This window comes from Callionymus lyra, chromosome 12 (genome assembly GCF_982586985.1).
Source record: "Callionymus lyra chromosome 12, fCalLyr1.hap1.1, whole genome shotgun sequence".
NCBI classification, from domain to species: domain Eukaryota; kingdom Metazoa; phylum Chordata; class Actinopteri; order Syngnathiformes; family Callionymidae; genus Callionymus; species Callionymus lyra.
The window spans coordinates 16,884,687-16,909,020 of NC_141829.1; the positions used below are offsets into that span (position 1 = coordinate 16,884,687).

At 38.8% G+C, this 24,334-nt stretch overlaps 1 protein-coding gene across 1 annotated transcript; it reads right to left on the reverse strand.

The window, feature by feature from the left end:
* Positions 1-614: 614 nt before the first annotated feature.
* On the reverse strand, positions 615-23,112 carry lats2 (large tumor suppressor kinase 2). The gene is made up of 9 exons (XM_087803852.1): positions 22,867-23,112; positions 17,165-17,867; positions 10,172-10,304; positions 7,969-9,509; positions 6,749-6,976; positions 6,324-6,678; positions 5,254-5,436; positions 5,059-5,165; positions 615-4,067 (listed from the first exon to the last, which is right to left on the reverse strand). The coding sequence occupies exons 2-9, from the start codon at positions 17,531-17,533 to the stop codon at positions 3,516-3,518; spliced, it is 3,468 nt and encodes a 1,155-aa protein (XP_087659978.1). The 5' UTR covers positions 17,534-17,867; positions 22,867-23,112; the 3' UTR covers positions 615-3,515.
* Between the last annotated feature and the right edge of the window lie 1,222 nt (positions 23,113-24,334).

The following is a 24,334-nucleotide window of genomic DNA, read 5'->3' on the forward strand; positions in this document are numbered from 1 at the left end:
GATAAATGTAACTGTACAATTGTTATATAAAATGTATCTGTAATTATTGTTTTACCGCATTTCCATACATTTTCATCACGAATTGTTTCTCGAGATATAATAGATCTTTAAAATATACATAGCTTTTTAATTGTATTGCTTTCCTTATTTATTTTTTTACTTAGAATTGAACTTTTCTTTATAATAATCCTGGATGTCAATGGTTGGTTATTTTTATATTTAAGTAACATTCAATTGGTGCAATAATAACTACTGTGTAATTGTGTGTAAATAACACCTTTTTTTGTAATCCAAATATATATTTCTGTCCTTTTTTCTACTTTTGTATATTATCGTGAAACTCTACCCACCATCTTATACGGAGTAACTGCAACTAAAATCTTCTACATACTTTTATTGTATTTTGTGATTTTTATCATACTGTGATTTTACTGTATTATCTGATTTTGTTGTAAAGCAAGCTTGATAGCTTTTAAAAGGCGCCTTTAAACTAAATGTTTTATTATAACTATTATAAAGTGATTTACCCTTGAGAGTTAATATATTATTCTGATGAATACCTCAATCTTCCAGATCATTTCACACTGCACACCAAAACAAAACAGAACTCTGAGTTGGTTAATTTAATTTATACATACATTTTACACACAGAGACAGCGACTGCATTTTTACAAACTCTTAGTTCATACACAAGTGTAAAAAAAAAAGAGAGTGCCGTCCACATATCTTTAATACTGCGTAGACATGGATGTTTGAACATTAGCACAAGTTTGGGAAAAAAAAAAAAGACAGAGTATAACAAAAAAAATATGTATATCTGTATAAATACAAATTCAAAAAAAAGGTAACCAAGTTATATCATACATCAAACAGAGGACTGGAGGGACACCAGGAGCACCTTGAAGTAACGTACAAAAAGGAATTAAAGACAAACCGATCAGTCAAAGATTGTCAGTTATCACTCTCCACACAAACACAGAAGCACTCTTGTTATCAACACTCCTGCACTGGTGGAGGAGAATAGAAGACCATCGGAAAAAGGATTTAAGCATGGAAGTGATAGTGTGTCACTGGCTGTGTTGTATATTTGTGTAAACCAAAGGACGTACAATTAATATATATTATTCCAAATTAAGCTGCTTTTAGAAGTAACATAATAAAACTTTTGAGAAAACCTTAAAAAAAAAAAGAGTTTAAAACCTGCCTACTGTACTCACAAGAAATTCAAACTTTAATTTCCATTATAAATATTACATTTTTTTCCTAAAACAACCTCCACAAACGCAAAAGGTACAAGGAAACACCGATTATAAATCAAATTAAACTTCCATCTTATTAGAATCTGATACAATTTCTCCACCTTGAGTTACAGAAAAAAAGCCTTTGGTATGTTTTCCCTCTTTTGAAGTCTTTCAAAGTACGTTTTTTTGACTAAATAACCGCCTCTATATCCTCTGCCTGGTGCAATGCACGGCCACAAACTCGTACTTCGTATCATAACCACTAGCACGACTACATTTTTATTATTTTATTGCGATCAAAACATTCTATAAGCAATGATCGGGTGATGCTTTGGAACCTTCTGAATAATTACTAAAAGGAGTAGTAGTTTCTTAAAGTGACTACAACTACTACTACAACATGGATCAAATAAACGTGTTATTTTGGGTGCAAACACAGCCAGTGAGATACGTGTCATTATGAACACTCGGGAAAAAAAGGGGAGAAAAGGGAAATAAATTTAAGATTGTGCTGCTTACATTAAAAACATTTACAGTAAAAACACATGTTTGATACATTGTCAGGCACAGATAGAAGATACAATACAATTGTCAGTGACTCTCTAATCCAGTCTACTGGTAACAGTTCAGGTCAACGTGGATTAAAACAAGCCTTTACATTTTTCTTGATTGTCATAAAAGCCTGGGGGGGGGGGGGGTAAAAAAAAAGGCACTGATTTCTTAAAAGAAAAGAAATACTCAATCTTGTGTGGTCATTTTGGATAAATAAAAGAAAAATGTACCAAACACTTGAAGGTTTAAAGTTGGTGATCTTTAAAAAAAAAAAGAAAGATAATACACAAAAAAAACACAGAGTTTTCCTAACCCAACCTGCCCGTCTCCTCTCTTCAACATGACCTCTCTCAGAAACCAAAAACCGTCTTCTCCGCTCGACTCACCTGCGACCCGGGACCAGCCCGGACGCCGGCGAGGAGAAGACGAAGATGACCTTGATCTGCAAACATCACCACTCGCTCCAACAATCAACTATCAAAAGGCAGCAACAATTCACTACTTTCAGAAACCCAAGCGCTCTCGGCAAAAAAAAACTTCTTCACGCCTCAACACAAAAACACGATCGTGGAAATTATATTAACCACAATAATAAGCAGCATGTTTTAATCGAACAAAGAAAATAGATGTATAAAAAAAAACAATATACTTGTACATGGCACTTTTCAGTTCTTTAAGTTCTATGAAGGGATTATAATGTGTATTGCACATTGTCATGTTTGGCAGCTGTGATTGCGCGATTTTTTTTGAGGGGGTCGACAGGGTCGCAACTGTGCGGCTGATATCAGCAGCATTTTTACTTTCAGTCAGAAGTCCTGGAAGATCCTTATCGATTGTAACATCCGTTCCATACCAGCTGATCGATTTGTAACGTCAGCCTCGCGCCACGATTACATTTAACTCTACAAACATACTTTTTTTTATGTGCTTTATCTTTGCAGACGGTTGAAAATAAGTCACATCATATCTTTGTCTTCACAACACAATATTATTGGAGGCAGAAAACATTGAGAATAAAGTGATAATGATGACCAAATTCACATTAGACATCTTAAGTGTGTGGGGAATTCTTGAATATCTTGAGTTATTTTTGATTGTATGTACACATGGTGTGACTTTGTCGATAGAATTAATCTAATTTCATTGAATTTTAAGTCTAATCACATTTTCTGTAAACGGATATTGCTTGAAGATACAAATATATTTTAACTATTTGAATGATTTTTTTACCAAACAAATGTAACATTTGCTGTAAAAACGACTGATGTATTCATGAGCTTTATTACATTTGTCATTCCTTCGGTGCCGGCACTGAAAGAAATGATGATTTATGGATGTTGTCATCGTTTGTAAACCGATCTGTGAGCGGGTGTTGTTGAGATGGTCGAGTATAAAAGCCGATTGTGGTTCTCAAGGGAGTAAACTGGTTCTACTCTTCACATTGTCGACACTGGAGTGCGCGGCAGCACAGGTAGAAGAGGAAGCAGCTCCTGTGACGGACAGTCAGTCGTCTTGTAAGACCATCGGTGGAGGGAATGAATCGCTGAATTCACTCTACTCTAGTCGGAGCGTCCTCGCGCGGACAGTAATACTTTTTCTTTAACACCTTCCGTCAGTCACACGCAGAATGTGGTCTTTTTTTTGGTCCCATGTAATGGGGGTGTGCTATATTAAGTGTTTGTGGATCATGGCCACAGAAGTATCGACGAGAGCCTCGTGGCTCTAGACATAAACCGGCTCACATCCCTCTCCTTGCTCCCCTTCCTCTTCGTCCTCCTCCTCTTCCTCCTCCTCCTCCTCCTCCACCTCTTCCTGACCCATGCAACCTGCCCCGGACACGCCTCCCGAACCCAGACTGATGCCGGGGGGTTTGGGGTAAGAGAAGGGGCAGCCGTTGTCGTCGAAGAACCTGCGGAAGGTGAACTCGTAGAAGGCGTGCTCAGGGTGCTTCCCGTGCGGGGTGCAGAGGGCGTCCAGAGCCCGGGTGCTGTCGCCGCTGTCGCTCCAGGCGCCGGGCCCGCCCTCCTCCTCCACCGGGTCGAAGTTGGACGTGTCCATGGGGTGGGCGATCTTGGGCCGGTAGGGGGCGGGCTGCTGCCTCAGATTGCTGGAGAAGTCCATCTGGGAGAAGAAAGGGTGGGCTTTGATTTCGCCGGCGCCGTTGGCGCCCACACGGTCCTCGGCCGAGCAGCAGAGGCGCCCGATGATGTCCACGGCTTCTGGGCTCAACTTGACCTGAGCGGGAACCTGCAGCGTGCTCTCCCAGTTGATGACCTGAGGAGGGAAACAAATTGATCGTGAGGGAGGGAAGGAGGAAGACTCAAGAGCAAGATATTGTCAATAATGTCTGCAGAAGAGGACAGAACCACAGAGAGAGAGATGGAAGAACAGAGTAGTTGAAGTCAAAGGAGTATCAGTGATGAATAAATCACTGTCTATGCTGCATAGTGTGAAAGAAAACAAATGAAAAGATACTATGGAAGTAAATGAGTGACTTCAGAATGTTGAAATGCTCCATTTGATTTATTTTAATATGAAAAAATTCCAAATAATAAAATACATTTTCTAAATTCTTTTTTTTTTAGTTTGTAGTCTTTTAAATTGAATGTAAAAATGCAGGTATATTAGTGCCAAGAGACAATACCAAAAGAGTAGTGAGCTACTTAATCGGACTTTCAGCCAATCATGTGAAGTGCAGACGATCATGTGACAACATTTTTACATTTAATTTAAAAGGCTATAAATTGAAAAACTTTTTTAATCATTTGAATTAGATGCTATGAGTTCCAAAAATTAAAAATATTAGTTTTTCAAACTAAATTATAAAAAATAAAAATAAATCAATAACATCTTAAGACGTTTTTATTTGTTCAGGCTTTTCCTTGATTTTCTGGAACTCCTGTTGTGTTATCAGTTTTATCTTGACCTTTAAAATATATACTTTATTGGATATTGTTTTGTTTGTTTAAGCGCTTTGTGACCCTGGTCTAGAAAAGCACTATACAAATAAAAATTACTTACTTACTTAATAATTTAACTAATAAAAACAAATTTAACCTTCAATATAGAAAATATTAAATTCAATAATTCAATTGAATTGAAAGCCTTTAAAAAACTAAATTTCAATTAAAAAAAAGAATTCTAACGTTTGACAAAATGTCTTTGCCTCATCTCCACAAGGAGGCGCTCTTATTTACGTGATAAACATTGATATTTCGAATCTATTATTTACAGCCATCAATCGAATGAACACGTTTTGTCTGACCTTGATCTGAGTCTCAGTGGGGGTGGGAGCCAGGAAGGGTGGCTGACCCACCAGCATCTCAAACAGGATGACCCCAACACTCCACCAGTCACACAACTGGGTGTAACCTGAGAAAGAGGCAGAAAAAAAACACTCGCGTCAGCAAGTTACACCTTTTTTCTCTCTCAAATCTGTGGGATCGTCCGGACGACGCACCTTTGCGCAGCAGGACCTCGGGTGCGATGTAGTTGGGTGTCCCGACGAGCGAGTGAGCGAGGCAGCGCTGGTGCTGCCGATTGGCTCGTTGCTCCAGAGTCATCAGCCGGTCGCCGCAGCGGCAGTTGGACACGTCGTCCCAGAAGTCACTGGGCTCCATGCTGTCCTGTCGTACGTGACTCCCTGGACACAGAAGTTCATCGTGTGAACACACTTTTACACTCATGATTAGTGCTTAACTTCTTTAAAAACTATATTAATTTTAGGTTTTAATCTCTAACTTTTGTTTGCAAGTTGCCCTTTTGTAAAAAGTAATTTTATGTCAGTTTCTTTTCAAAGTTTATTAACATTTCATTGGCATATTAAGGTTTTATAAAGGCTTTTGTTTTTCTTTCTTGCCTGTTTTTCAATTATATTTTGTCTCTTCACTCCCCTCTTTTGGTTTGACGGCCCCTCACGACCGTATATAATGTGGCCCCTGAGAGAATTTAATTGTCCACCCACAGAAATAGCCCTGCGGGTGTAAACTAAAGGTTGCATCAACACCAAAGTATTAAATAAAGCAGAATATAAATGTCTAGAACTGCATTTGTTCAAGTCTTTTCAAAACAATTAATGAAACAGACATGAATCTATTCATCTGACACAATCATGAATTCAACTTCTCAACATTTTTAGTTAGATTAGATTAAAAAATGTATTTCAATTAACAAATCAAAATTAATGCATCTGTCGTTTAAAAAAAGAAAAATCTATTCACAGCTATTTATTATCACATTTTTTTTCAACAATGATCTTTATGTTCTTGTTCTTATTTTATTTTGATTTATTTTTTATGAAAAATTGCTGTATTTTCTGTGGCTATTGTAAAAAAAATGTTCTACTCAATAAAGTTCTACCTTATCTTACCTTATCTTATATAAATAATTCCTCACAGAGAAAATACCACAACAGTTAAACATTTAAAAGAACGATAAGTTCCACATGCCAATAAAAACAATATGGTGCAGAGTATCTTTACGACTTCCCGAAATGCAAATGTGGTTTCAATCATAATTCTTGCGTCTCACCTTTCTGGTAGTACTTCGAGTTGTGTGTCCAGCGGAAGCCGGTGCACAGGCCGAAGTCCGTCAGCTTGATGTGTCCGTCCAGGTCGATGAGAATGTTGTCGGGCTTGATGTCTCTGTGGATGAAGCCCATCCTGTGGACGCTCTCGATGGCCAGCGTCAGCTCGGCGATGTAGAACCGGGCCAGGGGTTCGGGGAAAACGCCCATTCGGATCAGCAGGCTCATCATGTCTCCGCCCGGGATATAGTCCATGACGAAGTAGAGGCTGTCCCGGTCCTGGAAGGAGTAGTAGAGACGCACCACCCACTCGTTGTCCGCCTCTGCCAGGATGTCGCGCTCGGCTTTCACGTGGGCCACCTGCATCCAAAAGACGTTTTAATAGATGAATAAAAAAATACATTTGAACTCAAACAAATTCTTCACACACCTGGTTGCGGTTGAGAACATCTTTCTTGCGTAGAGTTTTCATGGCGTAGAGAGCGCCGGTGTCCACCTTGCGTGTCAGGCAGACCTCGCCGAAAGCACCGATTCCCAGAGTCTTGATCTTCACAAACATGGACTTGTCCATCTTGGCCCGGCGGAGTCTGTTATAGTTGGATTCTTTCTGGTTCAACATCTTCCTCATCTGTTCCTGCTCTGCCTCGGACAAGCCGGCCTGCACAAGATGGATGGGGAAAAAGGAAAAAAAGAAAGGTTGCAACAACAATTTAGGTTCACGGTCTGTTTTAGGAGAAAAATCTCGCAGGAGTGAACTCACTGTTCTAGTAACGATATTGCCTTGGGCAAGACTCTGTGGAATCAACAACTGGGCTTTTCAGTTTTCGATCATTTACACTCAGGCAAAAAATCTTTTAGGTATTTTAAATAAAGAGTTCTGTTGTTTACTTGGATACAGTGGACTATTCACATTTTTTTCCCCTCAATCAATCAAAAAAAACAACAAATTTACCATGTAAAGTTAAATAAATATTCTCAAAAATAATTAAATTAAAAGATAAAAAAAACTTTAATGAACATGTTTGGTATTATCAGCATCTAATGTTTGTTTAATTAATACAAAATAAAAAATATATATATATACTGTATAATTTGAAAACCCATTAAATATGTTATACCATAATTTATAACAAATATATAAAGGATATTGTAAAAAAGACGTAGGAATTTATGATGTTGATGAAAATCAGTGCCGGCAGAAAATTGAACCGTCAAAACTTTTAATTTCTTTATTGAAATGTTTTTAAGCGTTAAATTATTATTTTCTTATATTTTTATTTAACACTGTACATTGAATGGTTGATTGGATGGTAAGATGGAATTATTATTGACTATTATTTTTATGTTGAATTACAAATGTTAAGCATGAAAAATATTGAATTTAGAAAATGCATCAAACTCTATGTGTTTAAAAGTTAATTCAGTTTGAAAATATTCAATTTTTTTAATTATTTAAAAAAAGAGAAAAAATCAACTTTGCAATTAAGAAATTATCGAATTCCATTAGATAAAAATGTAATAAAAAATAATAATTTAAATCAAACTTCCAACATTCGAAATGTTAAATTCAACCACTAACATTCTGATGTCACTTCCGTAGTTAAATGTGATCCCAGTCATGAGGTCAAATTCTGTCCGTGTTTCCCTCACCTTTGACATCTCCTGCTCCAGCTGGAGTCTGCGGTTGAGCTTCTGCTGGTGCGTCTTCATCACGTTCTCGATGTGCTGCTCCATGTAGAACTTGAAGGCGAACGGCGAGTAGGTCTTGATTCTCGACTCCCTCTTCTCCTCGTCCCGCCCGTTCTTCCTCAGCGGCACCGGAGACGTCTGGATCTGCTTCTTGTCTTTGACCGGCTTCTCTCCCTTCCCGGTCTTGCTCTTCTCCTTGACCTGCTGGCCGTCGTCGGTGTTTCCACCGCCGCCGCTGCCGCTGTGTGTACTTCTGCTGGAGACGCTGCTGCCGTGGTCCGTCCCTGATCCGTCGTGCCCGGCCTCGCCCGCGGCCACGGACATGAACATGTTGATGGGGTACGGTGGCGGGGGGCAGCGCGTCTCCTGGGCGGGTTCCAGGGAGTACGTTTCTTCAGGCATGTAGGTCAGACCGTCGGCTGAATCCTGAGCCGCGAGCCAGCTGGGATGGCAGGGCCCGACGGCCGTCTTGGGTTCGGGCCTCATCACGCGGATGCTCTTGACGGGCTGCTGGATGGGCGGCGACGTCACGGCGGTGATGGTGTTCGGGGGACCCAGCGACGGGTCTTGTTTGCCGCTCGAGGGAGGCGCCGCCATCGTGGGTCGAACACCGGGGGACCCGGCGGAGCGGCTGTTGAATGAATTGGCCCGGCTCGGAACGCGCACCTCGCCCCTGAACGGACCCTGGGGTTGCGACTGTCTCGCCGTTGGGGCGCCTTCTGGACCCGGAGGTCCGGCCCAGTGGTGGTCGTACAGGTCCAGGTTAAGACTGGCTCTTGACGGGGTCATCAAGCTCTGAGGGAGATCGGAGAAATCCGGACCCATGCCGCCGGGCGAGCGGGACATCATGTGGACTTGGTGGGAGGTGGGGCTAGCCTGGCGCGGGTGGGAGTGAGGAGGCAGGTAAAGGTTCCCGGGATAGCCTCCTCCTCCTGGGCCATTCTGGACCATGGCCCCTTTACCTTGCATGTTGGCATAGTTGTCTGGAGGCGCCATTGTCGGTGGAGCCATTTTGTTTTGGAAGGATGCGGTTCTCTTGACCCCGTATCCTGTGGGCTCCATCATGTGAGGCCTACCATGACCGTAGTCGTAGTGTGGACCTGGAACCGGCCCACCTGGGGGCTGGGACTGGAGCTGTAGCGGCTGACCTTGGACGTTGTAGCTCATCATGGGTCCGTGCTGCTCCATGCTCCCGGGATATCCCTTCTGCTGGGTCCCAGGGGGGTACATGGGATTGGCAGAGTTACTCTGCGCCCCCATCCCTGGGGGGTAGCTGCCCATGCTCGGAGGTCGACCCATTGGGTTTCCCATAGCGGGACCCTGGGCTGCTCCAGAAGGGGGCATCATGTAGTTCATTACAGGGGGGGCACTCATGTACGGTTCTGGTCCATATCCAGCTGCGCCGTCGTACATCTGGTGGTACGGAGGCATCACACCTGCTGCCGCCTCGGACGCCTCCAGTGAAGGACGGTGGTCGATGGAGTTTGGCATTCCAGCTTTACCTGCACATATGAAATAGATTTGGTGTTAGAATTGATTTTTGACAATCAATTATTTCATATGTGTGAATATAATCATGATTATTATTATTATTATAAAATAATGAATGATGATGATTAGTCATTCCTTTGCTGCATTGAGGTTAAGATAGTTCATTTTAAGGGACATCACACATATTTCACCACTTTTGTAAAATATAGGCATAAGAAAATCATTATTAATTATTTCTGTATTTCGTTTTTCACTTTTCTGGGTTTTCCTTTTTTTTGTTATTAATACAAATATGATAATTATTTGTATTATTATTTTGTAGTTCTTCTTTATCCTGGATCATGTATTTTTTTAAGTTTATCATTTTTTGTGTTTTGTTTGTCATAAGAAAACGATTATAACGTATATATACTTTCTTATATATATATATATATATATATATTCTCCTTTTGTTTTTCAAAACTAACGCAAAAATGATACTTTATAAACCTTATTATGGTCTATATGGTGAATTCTTTCTATTATCTTGGAGGTAAGATTATAAATGTTAAATTTGAATAAAAAAGTGTCACTTTTATTGTAGAATTAACAAACCAATATCTTTTTACATCTAATCTATTTTTCTCATCTCATGAGACGTTAACCCATGAATGGGAAAAACAGGTTTATTTACCTGGTGAAGTCTGTTTGATGACTCGAACGATCATTTCGTTGCGTGGGTCAAGATAACCCATTTTACTGATGTACTCCAGGGCAGCCTCGATATTCCGGCTTCCTGTCTGCTTCAGTGCCCGCACTGCCATTTCCTGTTGAATCAAACAGAATAAGATTACAATAAACGTCAAATTTGACAAGTTTCTAAGCTCCGGAGCGTCCAGGTAGGGTAGCAGGTAGGACTGTAGTAGTAGTAGTAAAATGAACTTATATGTGCAAATATTAAATGAGTCCAGTCCAGAGGCAATGACCACTATTCTAAGAGAGTCAAATATAGAAGGGCCAAATAAAAATGTACCAAACTTTCTTCTTCACCAAACACTGAATCAAATTCCTGTTTTTCAGTTTTAACTCTTACAGGAAGTATAATTGTTGACATCAGCCATCTTTGTTCTTTATTTGATCCTTAACACAGGCATTTTTATAAGTCATTTGAGAAAACTATCCAGTGGACCACATTTGGTTCCGAGACCTTAAGTTACAAGTCAATGTGTAATAGAAAAGTAAATTAAAATGCATGTAAAATGACACACAATGAAATTTTACAATTATGGTGTAAAGATGTTAGAATATTTAACTAAATATATATTAACTATATTAACTAGATAAACTTAAAAAGAGAAGAAAGTAAATGACGCATATCTGAGTGTGAAAACAAATGTCTTCTGATCTTATTGTCTGAGATTTCAACAGCAGAGTCGGGGGTTGACAAGAACCGATCTTTTGTCAGAAGCCTTTCAAAGCGACAATACTGTCTGAACACGCAGCCTAAAATACCGATCATACAAGACTGGTGTGTAGGAACATTCTGTGAAATCTTCTGGGCACATCGATGCAAATGTGACTGAACTTTATCCAGTTAGACAGTGAGCCATTCTTGAGGCGAGCATACTTTCCCCGCAGACATTTTCAGGTCATAGCATCGCCCATTACAATATACTTTTATATACTCTCTGCATTGGGTTCAACATGTTTCTACTTATCTAATGGAGCTCTGGAGAGGTTCTGATTTTAGGGAAGTGAAAGCTCTTTATTACTCAACCTCATGATAAAGAAAAAATATTTTTTATTAAGCGTTTTATTCATAGTTCAACAGGTTGGTTATCAGGTACGCTCACACAGGTATGTAGGTCACCTATGTGAGGCATGTTGGCCTCATCCAGGGTTCAGTAATTTACATTTGACACAGAGCAGAATCATGCAGAACATTCCGCACAAGTTTAAGCCCCTTTATTAAACAATGCCAAGCCTTCCATAGACTTCTCTTCTAACTTAAAGCAGCAGTAGGGTTTAAGTGAGGAGGTTTCCTAGTTACCATCTTCATTTATTTGATTCTTTATTGACAAAATACATAAGAGCATAACATTAAAATTATGTGTAATTTGAAGCACAGAAAATGCATTATCTATATCTATCTATACCAAATATGATGTATGTATGTATGTATGTATGTATATATATATATATATATATATATATATATATATATATATATATACACAGAAAGAAGAAGCTTATAATGTGGCATCCTATCGACTTACATTATATGAAAAATAAATATAAAAAACTAATATTCTCATCATAAAAAACTGGCCACAAACAGAAAATATGAATAAATATTGAACGTGTAATGAAGACAGGGCAGATCGTCTGGCACCAGAGAGACTTGTAAAGTGTCAACAATTAAATTGGTGTTCAGAATGTTCCTTGGATGCTTGAGCTTGTGGTCATAGCTATAAAAAGTGAGGTGTTTCTAGACCAGACGGGCTTTAAATAGTGGCAACATATTCTGTGCCCCAATCAGATGCTCGGACCACCTCGACTCACTGCTCCACTTCTCTACGTCCGTCAATCTCCATCTTGAAATATATTACAGCTGCGTGACTCATGTATTTGACAATGTGTTGCTAAAACAAACTTATGACTTGATGTATCAAATGTAACTTGGATTCAACGCTCAAACGTTGAATTAGAAACCGTTTATAATTTGGCTTGTGATTATTTAAACTTTGCCAACACTAGTTACCTGCCAATTGTGACAAAATAGATGCATTTAAAACATTAAGATTAGCTCCCTATATTGTATTAATCATTTAAAAAGACACTGCTCCATTAGAAATGTGTGGCAGTGAAACGTCTTAAAAAAATGTAACAGGATCCAACTGTATGTGTGTAAATTCGTAAATACTTATTTTTGCATCTTTAGAATGAGGATGAAAAATGTTCAACCGCAGATGTAGGTTGAAAACATGAATGGATGTATATATATACGTATATGGTTAATAACCAAGGACTAACAATTTTTTATCAGGTATAAACAACTCAATATTTTGAGAAAATGTGAGAAAATACAGAATGTTTATATTTGTATATGACAAAAAATGTACATGATCTGGTTTCCTAATATTTTACTGCCACCGCCTTCCTTGTATCTCCATTAAACTGATTAAACATGTGGATCATTTAAAAAAAAAACAACTGTGATTTAAATGATGTCAACCATTAAAAGATGTTCAAACTAAATGATATTCTAAGTATATCATAAAAGATATCACTATGCAGTCAGTGTTTTTTGATAAGTAGAAAGAAAACTGTAAATTGATTGTGTGTTACCCTCTAAAAAAAATAGGAATTGCAGCTATTTGCAGTCTTGACTGTCTCTCTATTCCCTCCATTTCTGGCTAAAACACTCCGGGAATGTTTGCACCCTTGTGATGATGGCTGTGGGCAGCGAGCCGCCGCTTCTACCAAACATATAATCACGTGCCTCCCGATTCCCATCAGAAAGTGACGCTCCGACAACAAGAAAAGCGGGCCTCGGTGAAGTCTTGCAACAGTTTTATCACAATAGTATTATGTTGCCAAAAAGTTGATTTGTCTTGGTGACCTAATTCCAAAACACATTCCACCACCGGGGACCTTGCAAATGAAAGCCATGTGCAAGAAACTGTGGAGCACAGTTTTAGAAGGTTGAACATGTGGTCGCTGATCAATTCTTTGCATCATCTCTGGTGTTCATCATCTTCTCTGATGTCTAAACTGGGCTAAACAAATTAGAATAGGCTAATTTAACGATTATCAGCAATTGACTACCATAAATTGTTGTTTTATCATTAATATATCATTTTATGGGAGCGTGAAAAAACAACTTAATTCAATTGTATTAAGTTATTGACAAGGTCAAGTGAGAAAACTACAATACTTAAGGTAAGGTAAGGTAAGGTAAGGTACAACTTTATTGATCCCTCAGGAGGTCTCCTTCGTGAAATTGTTTTTTTCCAATAGCCAATACATACAGCAATTTTTTATAAAAAATAAATCAAAAATAAAATAAGAACATAAAGAGAAAGAACAAGATGACACAATCTAAGTCTAAAGATAAAGAACATAGATCACAGAAAAACAACAAAGACAAAGGATACAAACACTAACATAGAACAGAACATCCAGATACTTTTACTCCACTCCTGCCCCCGAACTCAGAATTGTACAATTTAATAGCACGAGGAATGAATGAGTCCTTGAGTCTATTTGTTTTGCACCTGGGAAGGAGCATTCGTGCACTTAATTACATTGAAACATATTAGAAAGTCCATATGCATAGTTGGTTTAGATACTTTGTAAAATCCACGTGTTCTGTTACCGAATACACAAATTAAAACAAAGCAGCTCACCACTTTGCAAACCTTAGGAACTTATTTTAGTATCATTTGTGCATTTATTGTGTTATTAATCAATGTACCGAGATTACAAGATGAAGACGCACACACACACAGATATACACAAAAATAATATTGGTGATTTCAAGCAATTTTCTGTCTGCCTCACGGTTACATAAATTGTGTTAGCTCGCTCACATGCTGGAGGCTTTAATACGCTTAACGTGCACAGGATTCCTCCTCAGCCGGAGTGTGTCCTTCGCGTACAGTGAGAGGTTTGTAGGCGACGTTTGAAAAAGTGTAGTGGACACACAAACACATGCACACACATCCTTCTTTTTAAACTTCCTTTCCTGTCATCTCCATGCGTGGCATTCCACTCCCACTTTTGTCCCCCTCCTTTCTTTCCCCCTCCAAAACATTTCCTTTCTTAAAAAAAAAAAGAAAAAAAAAAGAAAGAGTGATTATGCAACGAGCCACATAGCTTTCGGGAATTTTCAGACTTGAATGTCCAGGAGATGAGATTGAAAGATAAGGGTTGATACAAAATAAAACATAATTCCGGGTTAAATCCAAGTTTAAGTTGTTGAAAAGTGAAGAGAAAACATCTTGAAACTGATATTTAAAGTAGCTCGTTTTAATTTGAAATTCCTGGAATCCTCACCGACAAAGTGTGATTATCTGTTAGAAACACAGGTACGTACAGTACGATCCTCCACAGTCCGAAGAGGACAAGAGGAGACATTGTGGGTGGCGGCAGCAGAAGGAACTGTTCCACCCTGTTGCTATTCAATGTTCCCTTCCTGTTTGCGCTGATGGAGCCAACACTCTTTTGGTCAATTCACAATGTTGGCAAAGATTACAGGTCAGCAGGCCGACAGTGTAGGCAAGAAATTGGCCTCCGTTGCAGTCGACCGGACTTACAGTTCACTGCATCTTTTTTCATTAACTATGAGTTATTACCTTAATTTGAAAAAGAAAAGGGTACCAAATATATTTAATCTGAAAAACTGTACTCCAAGCGTATCATTGTAAAATAAATGGTTGTTTTGGTGACATGTTTTAATTTAAATCATCCAAATTATTTTAGTTTCAAAGGCTTGTCAGGATTATACAAAATTACCTTAAACTTATTAGAACTACATTTTCAAATTTTAAGAACAATGAATATGTGCTAATAAGAAATCTTATGATAACAATACAAAGACTGGTTCCTGAAGGATACTTTTCTCCAGAACAACTTTTTTCAACATCAATTTTATAATAAAAAGTATAAGTAATTTACAATGCAAATAAACATTTTCAAGCCGTGTACAGGTCAGTATTTATTATACTGAGGACATTCTTAGGCCCACATACACACACAGTCGTGTTTCCCCCTGTATGGCATAATAACAAGTAACTCTACTGCCAAATACAGGCAGATATTCATCACATGATTAACCCCTGCGAAACAGAACTTAGAACCCAGATCCAGGCATATTTTGATACTTTTTAGTTCCATAACATTTTGTCACTGCCATGAAAGAGGCGAAGTTTGGTTCTCAGTCCTACACTGCAAAGGAAAGTATTAAGTTGTGAAGTTTATATATTTATACTCTACCGCATATTGATTATTTGACTGTTTTAGCTTTATTTGAACACTTTTTAGATGCATCATACACCACACGCTGCCATTGTAGTTCCTAGTTTTATCATTTGTTGATCGATTCAGCTCAAATTTAGTACCAACACTGTACACCATGGGTGGGCAACTATAATTCTTCAAGGGCCACAATAAATTCTGTGAATGTTGTTAGGGGCCGTTAAGCAAAAAGAAATATGAAAAAATCCCCCCCAAAAAAGGACATTTGCATTAGGTCGTGACATTTATTAAGCTAAATAAGCAGTACTTTGCTCAGGTCTGCTGTACACAGTACTGATTACTTGTTCAAATGCCTAGAAGGTTTTACTTAGACGTGATCCAAGCAGTGGGAGGAGTAATCCTTTGGTTTCTGCTTTAATTGATCATGACTGTTAATTTCATTGGCTACAACAATAATAAACATTTTGCGAGACAGTTTTTAAGTCAATCTGTTGCTTGTGAAAGCCACAACAAAGCACCTAGAATTAAGTTAGTTATGGTCTGGTTTGCAAGGGTGTGACACATACAAAGGCAACTCAAAGGAAGACAATGACAAGTGTTGCTGTAAGACGTGAGAGTGCTTCGTTTCTGAAGTGAAATGACTCTTGATCCTCTCCCTGCGTCAGTCCAGAGACACTTAATGGTATGTTTGCATTCCTCAGTGGGGACAGAGGGAATGACTGTGTTCCTGGGAATCCAATATGATTTCAACGTGTTACGCAACAGCAATAATAATACTGTTTGTGTAGGAGTGTTACAGAACATTGATGGTATGGACCAACTAAACCTTTATGACATGTTTCAACAACAATATATCGGTCAAACATTGGCTTCTATACATGTATTTATACACGGTGATCCTACAACCATTCCGCGGTCTGGCTGTTTAGCGGATTTTTGTTTTTGCACACGGTACTGCATATTTAGTTACGTTGTACCGAACTGCAGTCAGGAACCACAAAGCTCCACATTATTCTAACTGTTATAAACTTCATTATTTATTGGAACAGCAGCAAAAAGGTCAACACAACCACAGAAGTTAGTGGGAGGCGCCGATTACGGCCAACAAAACAGTGAAATGTCGAGATGCCTTTCTACACAGTGCTATTATTATATTTTGACATTTATATTCATTCCGATTGGTCGCTACAATACTTGTTTAAATTTTATGCCACCATGTCAAAAGTGATCAAGAGCTATTGCGGGTTGGCTGGGCGGCAAAGCATTATGAGAGCAGTTCAGGTCACCCCTACAGAAAGGGTTGTTGAGAGAGATGGCACCTCATATTTCGCAAGTTCAAGTTAGTAAACCGTAAACCAAGTAAAACGTAAACCTTGCAATAACGAGGGGCCACTTTATAAGAAGGTGTGTGTGTGTGTGTGTGTGTGTGTGTGTGTGTGTGTGTGTGTGTGTGTGTGTGTGTGTTCCTAGAACAGAGTACAGATGCAATATGTACACATAGGTCAACATAATAAATCTTCCACAGCCAAACAAAAATATGATTTTGTAATATAAGCCACTGAACCAAATGTAAATATACAGAAAGAACTCTACCAAATATCAACTTTCATTTCCTTTCTGTGCCACCAACACAGCATTAGCACGATACAAATAACCTTTTTTCATGTCTCTGGATTACAAAGTGTGTAATGATAAGAAGATCTCTCACCTGATCACAGCCAGCGTTGACCAGCTCCTGCAGCATCTGCCGGTTCACCTCTCCTGCGCCGGCCGGATGCCCGGACCCCGACGACGACGGGCCGGACTCATTGGCAAAGGGCATGAGGGACTTGCGGATCTCTCGCAGGGCATTCTGGTAGTTGGTGAACTTCTGTTGGGGTCTGAGCTGTTGCTGTCGGCTGCTCGTGTCTTTCCCGCTCTTGGAGTCGGCGCCCCGGTTTCCCTCGCTTCTGGAGCTGCCCCCGTGCAGTGCCTGGCTCACCAGTTTGGCCGGCTGCTTGAGGCCCTCCTTGATCTCTTGGAGTCTCTGCCGTGTGTTGCCCACATAAGGGGCAGCGGGAAATGTCTTTGGCCTCATGGCCTCTGTGCCCAGGGCAGGCACTCGTGCGCTCACACCACTATCTGGCCGTCACGACCTCCCAAATATCTCTGGCAAAAACTGGACCGTCCCGGGATAGATAACAGCAGCAGATCAGAGAGACAGATTTGGGGAAGGGCGGTCTCTGTCGCTGTGTTTGTGTCTCTTTGTGTGTTTGGGATTCCTGCTGATGCTGATGCTGGATGAGGGTGAAGCCGGCTGCTACAGGCATTCCATGGTGTGGCTTTCAGGGCTCGGGTTCCAGCTTATTCCAGAATATGCAGCCGGTCACAAGGGTGCTGCCGATCCAAACCGTGATGCTGTCAATCTGCGCCTGGAGAGGGAGAGTCAAAAAAGTTGTGGTCACGCATCGCTACGATTTTGTGGGGGAAAAAAAAAAATCACATCATGTGCCGCTTTTCCCTCTGAAACTAACAAAATAAATAACTGAAACCGACAATATAAAACTGAATAAAGACAAAAGGCAGAAGTTATGATTAGAGTTATAAAAAATTATCCAACAGCATAAATCTTTTAAAGTTATTTTATCATTTTCTGGTCCAAAGAAATCCCACAAATGCTAGTATTTCTTCTCTGGTGAAATACAAATATTGATGCTGCGTCATCTTCTTTTTCATTCTGTGTTGACTATGTAAGAAGATACTGAAAAAAACCTGCAATATAAAATTGGGCATACAGTATTATAATTCACAGCAACATATCATATAGTTTTCCTGTCACCTGATTCTTGTCAATACACACCCCTAGTTATGACTCAAACCATTAGACCAGTAGGTCAAAAAGAGGGGTCTTATATATCTTACCAACTATATGATGCTAATCAAATGTCACCTGTCAAAGGTAACAGTGGCGACAGTTAACAACAGAAATAAAAAAACGTTTCACTTCAACTGCCACAGTGCTGGAGGTTATTTAATGACTTAGGAACGCCTGTAATTCATATCTGCAGTTGCACAAGTCAGTTGACACTTCATACTTCTGCTTCGTGGTCGCCAGTAAACACCCTGCAGAGAAGGAGAGAGAGAGAGTGGGGGGTCTTGAGTGCTCCCGGGACAATACCCCCGCCTCCTCCTCGGCTACTCATCTGGAGCAACATGCTCCACATTCTCCCTCGCTTGAAATGACAAGCACATGTTGCTGTCAGGTGCAGAAGACCCGCTTCAAAATCACTTGTAAACATTTTGTGAAGGGTTTCTGTTATTAAAAATATAAATACCTGCAAGGTCATTTTTTTTCTTCTATTGAGGCATTTCACCATCTTTGGAAAGCAGAAAATGAGTGAAAGATATACTTTGGTATCCTGGATTATGGAGATTTTCCAATGGAAAAACAGGTTTTAAGGTATGGAAAGGACGTACCCTGTCCATGTTATAAACTCAAGATGTTTTCCGTTTCCTCAAGACAATCGACTGGCAGACTAACAACCGTAGACATCTCTCTACAATGTCCATACTTCACTCTACATCACGGCCATCCAAATAAAAGGGTCTTTTCAACCAGTCTCCTACCATTTGCTGTTAAATGTTAGGCAAACGGATTCAAAACAGTTATACAATGTTTAACCACTTGTGTATTGAAATAGCAACAGCCAAGTGTCTCCTTACATTATACTCCTTGTTGGCGGCATAGACATTGTGAAAAGCACATGGACAAGAATTTATTTGGCATTACTTTAGATGTATTATTTTAGTCTATTTCATTTTCTTTTTGTTTCTTGGCATCGCTTTGACAGAGATGTGTTGCATGTTCTTAACTGGAGCTTCACATACCGTACAACGCAGCCTTTGCCAAAAAGTGAGCCAAAGTGACCCTACAGTTTTATTGGCTTTTTGATAACACATTTATTATTTTGTCCATATTGATGTAAGTGCTGGTTTATGATGGTTTTAAGTTCCTAAAGTTGAATGGCCCTGCTCTAAATTCTAAAAGCTAATCCATCAAATAACAAACGTGAACAAGGACATAGTCTTTCTGGAAAGAAGTCACGCAGTCTACAGTGGTCACAACTCATCTTTTTAAAATGATGGAAATAAACCTGAGCGCGTGTCCGATCAAGTGTGGTAATGGATTGCTCATCACATAGGTTAACTGCGTTCTCACTAGAGATTAGAAACATTAGCCCTTGAACCACAAGCCGCCACATTCTTCCCAGACTGTCTCCATCCCTTTGGGCAATTACTCAGAGAACCTCGCAATTTGTACGGATACCAGTTGAACAAACCTTCTTTCATAAATGGTGGGTGGCTAAAGTGAGGCTGTGTAGACCTCTGGTGCACATATTTACCACCATCTCCATGATCCATCCAAAATAACTAAAGAAACATGCGACACAAAGAAGACTTTTGCTCTGGTTATAGAACAATTATAGCTCTTTTATTAAACAAAAGCAAGCTCAAGGTGTATTCAGCAACACTCCTTAGAATTTCGACAGAACATAGTTCCCCATCAATATCAACACATACCCAAGTTTGACCTCTGACCCTGCATTCCACCTGGAGCCAGACAGGAATCCAAACTTTAAAAGAAACATTTCTATCGATATTTGTCCAGAAAACATCTATTAATTGATATCCATCTACATCCAAAGGTTAGTTGGAACTTCAGACCCTATAAATATAGATATAAAATATAAGATGACTCTAAATATTGCAATAATCTATCTTACATTACATTAAAATGCTGAAACGTACAACGAAACAAACTAAATGGCTGCGTCTGTTATTGGTTCACTTTTTACACTTCACCACTGTTTTTACATTTCAGGCAATAAACATAATTCTGTTGTGTTTTCAGTCAATTCAAGGAAGTGACGACCACTCAACTGACTCTCTCCCATTCACTACTAGAGACTTTGAAATAAAACCCAATAGTTTCTTGATCCAAGACTTTGACGTCCAAGTTAATTATTCATTGTTTATGGATCGGAGTCGTACAATTTTCCGTAGATTTAGCCATTTCCTTTTGGAGCAGTTTGTAATTACCATCATTTCCAAAAACTTCCACACTGCAAAGAAGTGAAGGATTAAAGGATTTTAATTCTCATTCTATTCAATAGAATGGAACAAAATTTCAAAGAAAGAGATGTAACAAACAATCCAATTTAGAGAGAATTAAAACCTAGAAAGAGGTTGCAATACAATGATGAAATAAATCTATAGTTGGTGTATTTGACGTTAAATGACTACATCTCTCCCTTTTTCTTTGGTTTTAATGAGTATAAAAAGGTACAATTGTAAAATTGTCAGGGACATTAAAACGGCTTCAGGTTCAGGAGAGTGCGAAAGGGCTTTTGTTGAACCAGTTAAAGTCAAGTACATTCCTTTTTTAGAGCAGCTGAAAAGGAATGTGAAGAGACAGAAAACATAGCCCCATCAGCCATACTAGCAACTTTTAGTGATACTAATTTAACAGACTACTTAGTGCAACAATGGTGGTTATGTCCTTCATGTCAATCATGGGCCGACAAAAATGTTAGAATGTTTGTGGAGGAAGTAGGATGACAGAGTGAGGAATACTCTAGTTTTAGCTCATTCAAATGTGATGCTTGTTTGAATACACGCATTTTTCATGACTATTAAAACCCCCTAAAACTACCAATAACTACCATGTCTCACTCCAACACTGTGGGCTGGGATAACAGCAGAGAGAAGGGAGGGAAATTTCAGCAAACATTCGATGGAAAGTCTTAGCAGTGTGAGCAGAATAAATCTCCAAAAAAGAACGGTAAATCACCCTCACTATTCTCCGAATAGATTTTTTTTTTCCCCCTCCGTTTTAACACACCCTCAATTCTGGCATCCAGGACACACCCGTTAATATCCACAAATAAACATAAAACTTCTAAAAATGAGTCACTTAGCTGATCTAGGACAAGAGGGGTTTATGTTATAATTACCCAATATATTTATATTCACATTTCTGGGGGTGTCACATACCAAACAGCATAGAAATAATGCAGTGCTTGGACAGCTATTTCTGTTACTTTTTAGATCTTCGTGTTTCAGTCTAAATTAGTTGACATTATTTCAACGGTTTTAAAGCCTATCCCTGTACACTGCTATTTGAGTCGCACCCCTGTTGCCTGGTCAATGCTGCAGTACCCACACAACTGCAAACATCACAGGTTGTTTTTCTTCAATACTAAATCGATGTTAGTATTGTCCATCATTCAGTCGTATAGTAATAAATCAATGTAACACTGTCATATTAAAGACATCGCTGTCTTGTCTACAGGTTTGATACAATACTAATAAAAGTGATCAACCATAAAAGCCGATAAACCTAAAAGCGACTGTGATACGCCGACATCATGAATAGTTTACATAAGTGCTACAGTGGCTCATATCATCATAAACCATGCTTGTATGTTTGCGTCCTTCGTGGATAAGAAGTTAAATTACAAGAAAAGAAGATAAAGCGGTGCCAGATGACCTACTTGGCAGTGCCCATGGACTCCAGGCATAAGGTCAGAACTAGTCAGCAGCAGAAACTCCCCAACAATTTTAAACTAAAAATCTACTCGTGAACTAACAGGGATGAAGAATTGTCAATGTTTTTGACTACATTTTAACTTCAAATCTTACATCATCAATGAATACTATCACAACATGCACAACATGAAAGAAACTGTACATGTTAATGCATAAAAACTATAACTAATTTACGTTATTTATTAATAAATACATTATTTCCACCAAACACTGGGCGTATTCTTATGAAACAATTTTAATTTGTATGTTAAAAAAACAAACTTTTGGCCTCAATTGAAAAATGTGAAATAATTAAAAATAATAAGATGCAAAATCAATGTCGATAATAAAAAGGACAGTTACAATACACGAAGTATTGAAAACAAAAAAAAGTATTTAAAAGTATATAGTTATAAGAAGCCACCGGATGCTAGCATTTAAGCTAAAGCCGTTTTCTTTTTCTGATAATAAATGTCTATTCAACAGAGAGGTACCTGAAGGCATCTCCAGACACAAACTTGGATCACAACTTTTACTTTTTTCAAAAAGTTAAGCGAGAATAAAACTCTTTTTAAGCTGAAATCTGAATTAAAAAAAAAAAAATCAAGGACGTGGAAAACATATGTGCTCGCGGCCAAACTACTGTGGAAACAAACCCCCGTTTTATGGACGTGTGGCCTTCAAGTGAATCCACACTAGGAGGAGGAACACATTAATAACAACTAAAGTTATCAGTTTAAACTAAAAAGAATAAGTAACTATTCCTCGTACTTCTCGCATTCCTCCGCGGTAACAGCATAGTAATAACTTCTCGCCACCACTCCCCTTCTGCCCTCGACTCACCATGTGAACGAAGAGGCGAAGAAGAAGAAAGTTGAAGAAAAAAAAGCGATTTAATTCAGGAAAAAAAACGCTTTAAAAAGTCCGCGGTTGAGAGCGAGGGAGCTCCGTGTTACAGCGTCCGGGGCGACGGCGTAGAAGTGATGAAAAGAGCCTCCATTTTCTGCCCAGGACTGCAGCAGCAGCACAAACAGCTCAGACTTGGACACTCGCTGCATTGTTCGCATTCCTCGCGTCACGTGACGGAGCCGCGCACGTCAGCAACGAGTCAGAGATCGTCTGTGAGAGCAGATGTTTATTTGGGTTTTTGGAAATTTAAAAGGATACTCCACACAACGCACGGGTGTAACATAACACCTTTTTGACTCTAAAATGTATTCCATTTAATTAAATAAAAGTTTAAATGTGATTTATTTCTGATACGACCAACAGGAGGCGCCAAACATCGCGTATTTTAACGCAATTGGGACAGGGAAGTGTGTGAGAGGTCTTCGCTTTTTTTTCTTACTCTCTGCCGGCAAGAATTCTGGGCGGGGCCTCTGTCGAGCGTTTTCTCACAATTTTGTTTAAATATTCGCTTCTATGATTCCACTTTTTTTGTGGAATTATTAGGTGGTGGACAAGCATTATTTCACTAGGAAGGTAAAGTTATTTTAAAATTCTTTACAGGAAATTAATGTGAAAAGTATTTAATGAGGATTTGTTTTGTATATTTATTTTCTCACATTATCACGTGTACTTTAACATGTAACAAAAGCAGTCCACCAATACCAAATTATATTTACTTCCACTCCACTTTTACTATCCAAGGATCAAACTTACCAACTAACTCAGAAATTTCCCTGAGAGTGTCATCTCAAAGGGATCAATAAAGTGCAGTCTAAGTGCAGTCTAACTTCCTAAGAGCAGAGTAAACAGTTTAACTCGTGTTGAGAATAAATATAAGTTATTAAATGTAAGATAAAAGCACAATACTTACCGTTGTTTATTCAGAATTTAGCAAGAACACAATATTTATAAAAAGGCTGATAATGCTTGTTTCTTAAGATGCAATCTGATCAAGGTCCCTGGGGGCCAGACGTGGACGAATCTGATCTTAAATTTATGGTCGCACGAATGGCAGACTTTCTTTTTTAATAATAATAATAAAAAAGTAAAAGTATGTTTGTAATTAATCAAATATATTAAACAGCAACAGTGTGTAACACATGTATTATGATTTTGAAGGAAAATAAATTAGGACTAAGTGCTGGAAAGAGATTTTAAAAATGAGAGATAATTAACCGAAATTAAATAGTGGAATATTTAATTTCTCCTTAAACTTTCTGAAAGTTTAATTTAAGTTTAATTATTGTCAATGTATTATTGTGGTAGATGAAAAGATTAATATATAAGGGGAAAAGTTCCTTTATCAAGAGATGTTTTGTGTTAAACAGTTATTTACATTTTTGCTTTTACCTGCAACCTTTAG

Excerpts from the sequence above, each read along its gene's own strand:
- lats2 (XM_087803852.1), bottom strand. The coding sequence starts at position 17,533 with ATGAGGCCAAAGACATTTCCCGCTGCCCCTTATGTGGGCAACACACGG. Across the intron at positions 9,510-10,171 it reads CATCAAACAGACTTCACCAG|GTAAAGCTGGAATGCCAAAC; the intron begins GTAAATAAACCT and ends TCATATGTGCAG. Across the intron at positions 6,679-6,748 it reads ATGTTCTCAACCGCAACCAG|GTGGCCCACGTGAAAGCCGA; the intron begins GTGTGTGAAGAA and ends TTTTGGATGCAG.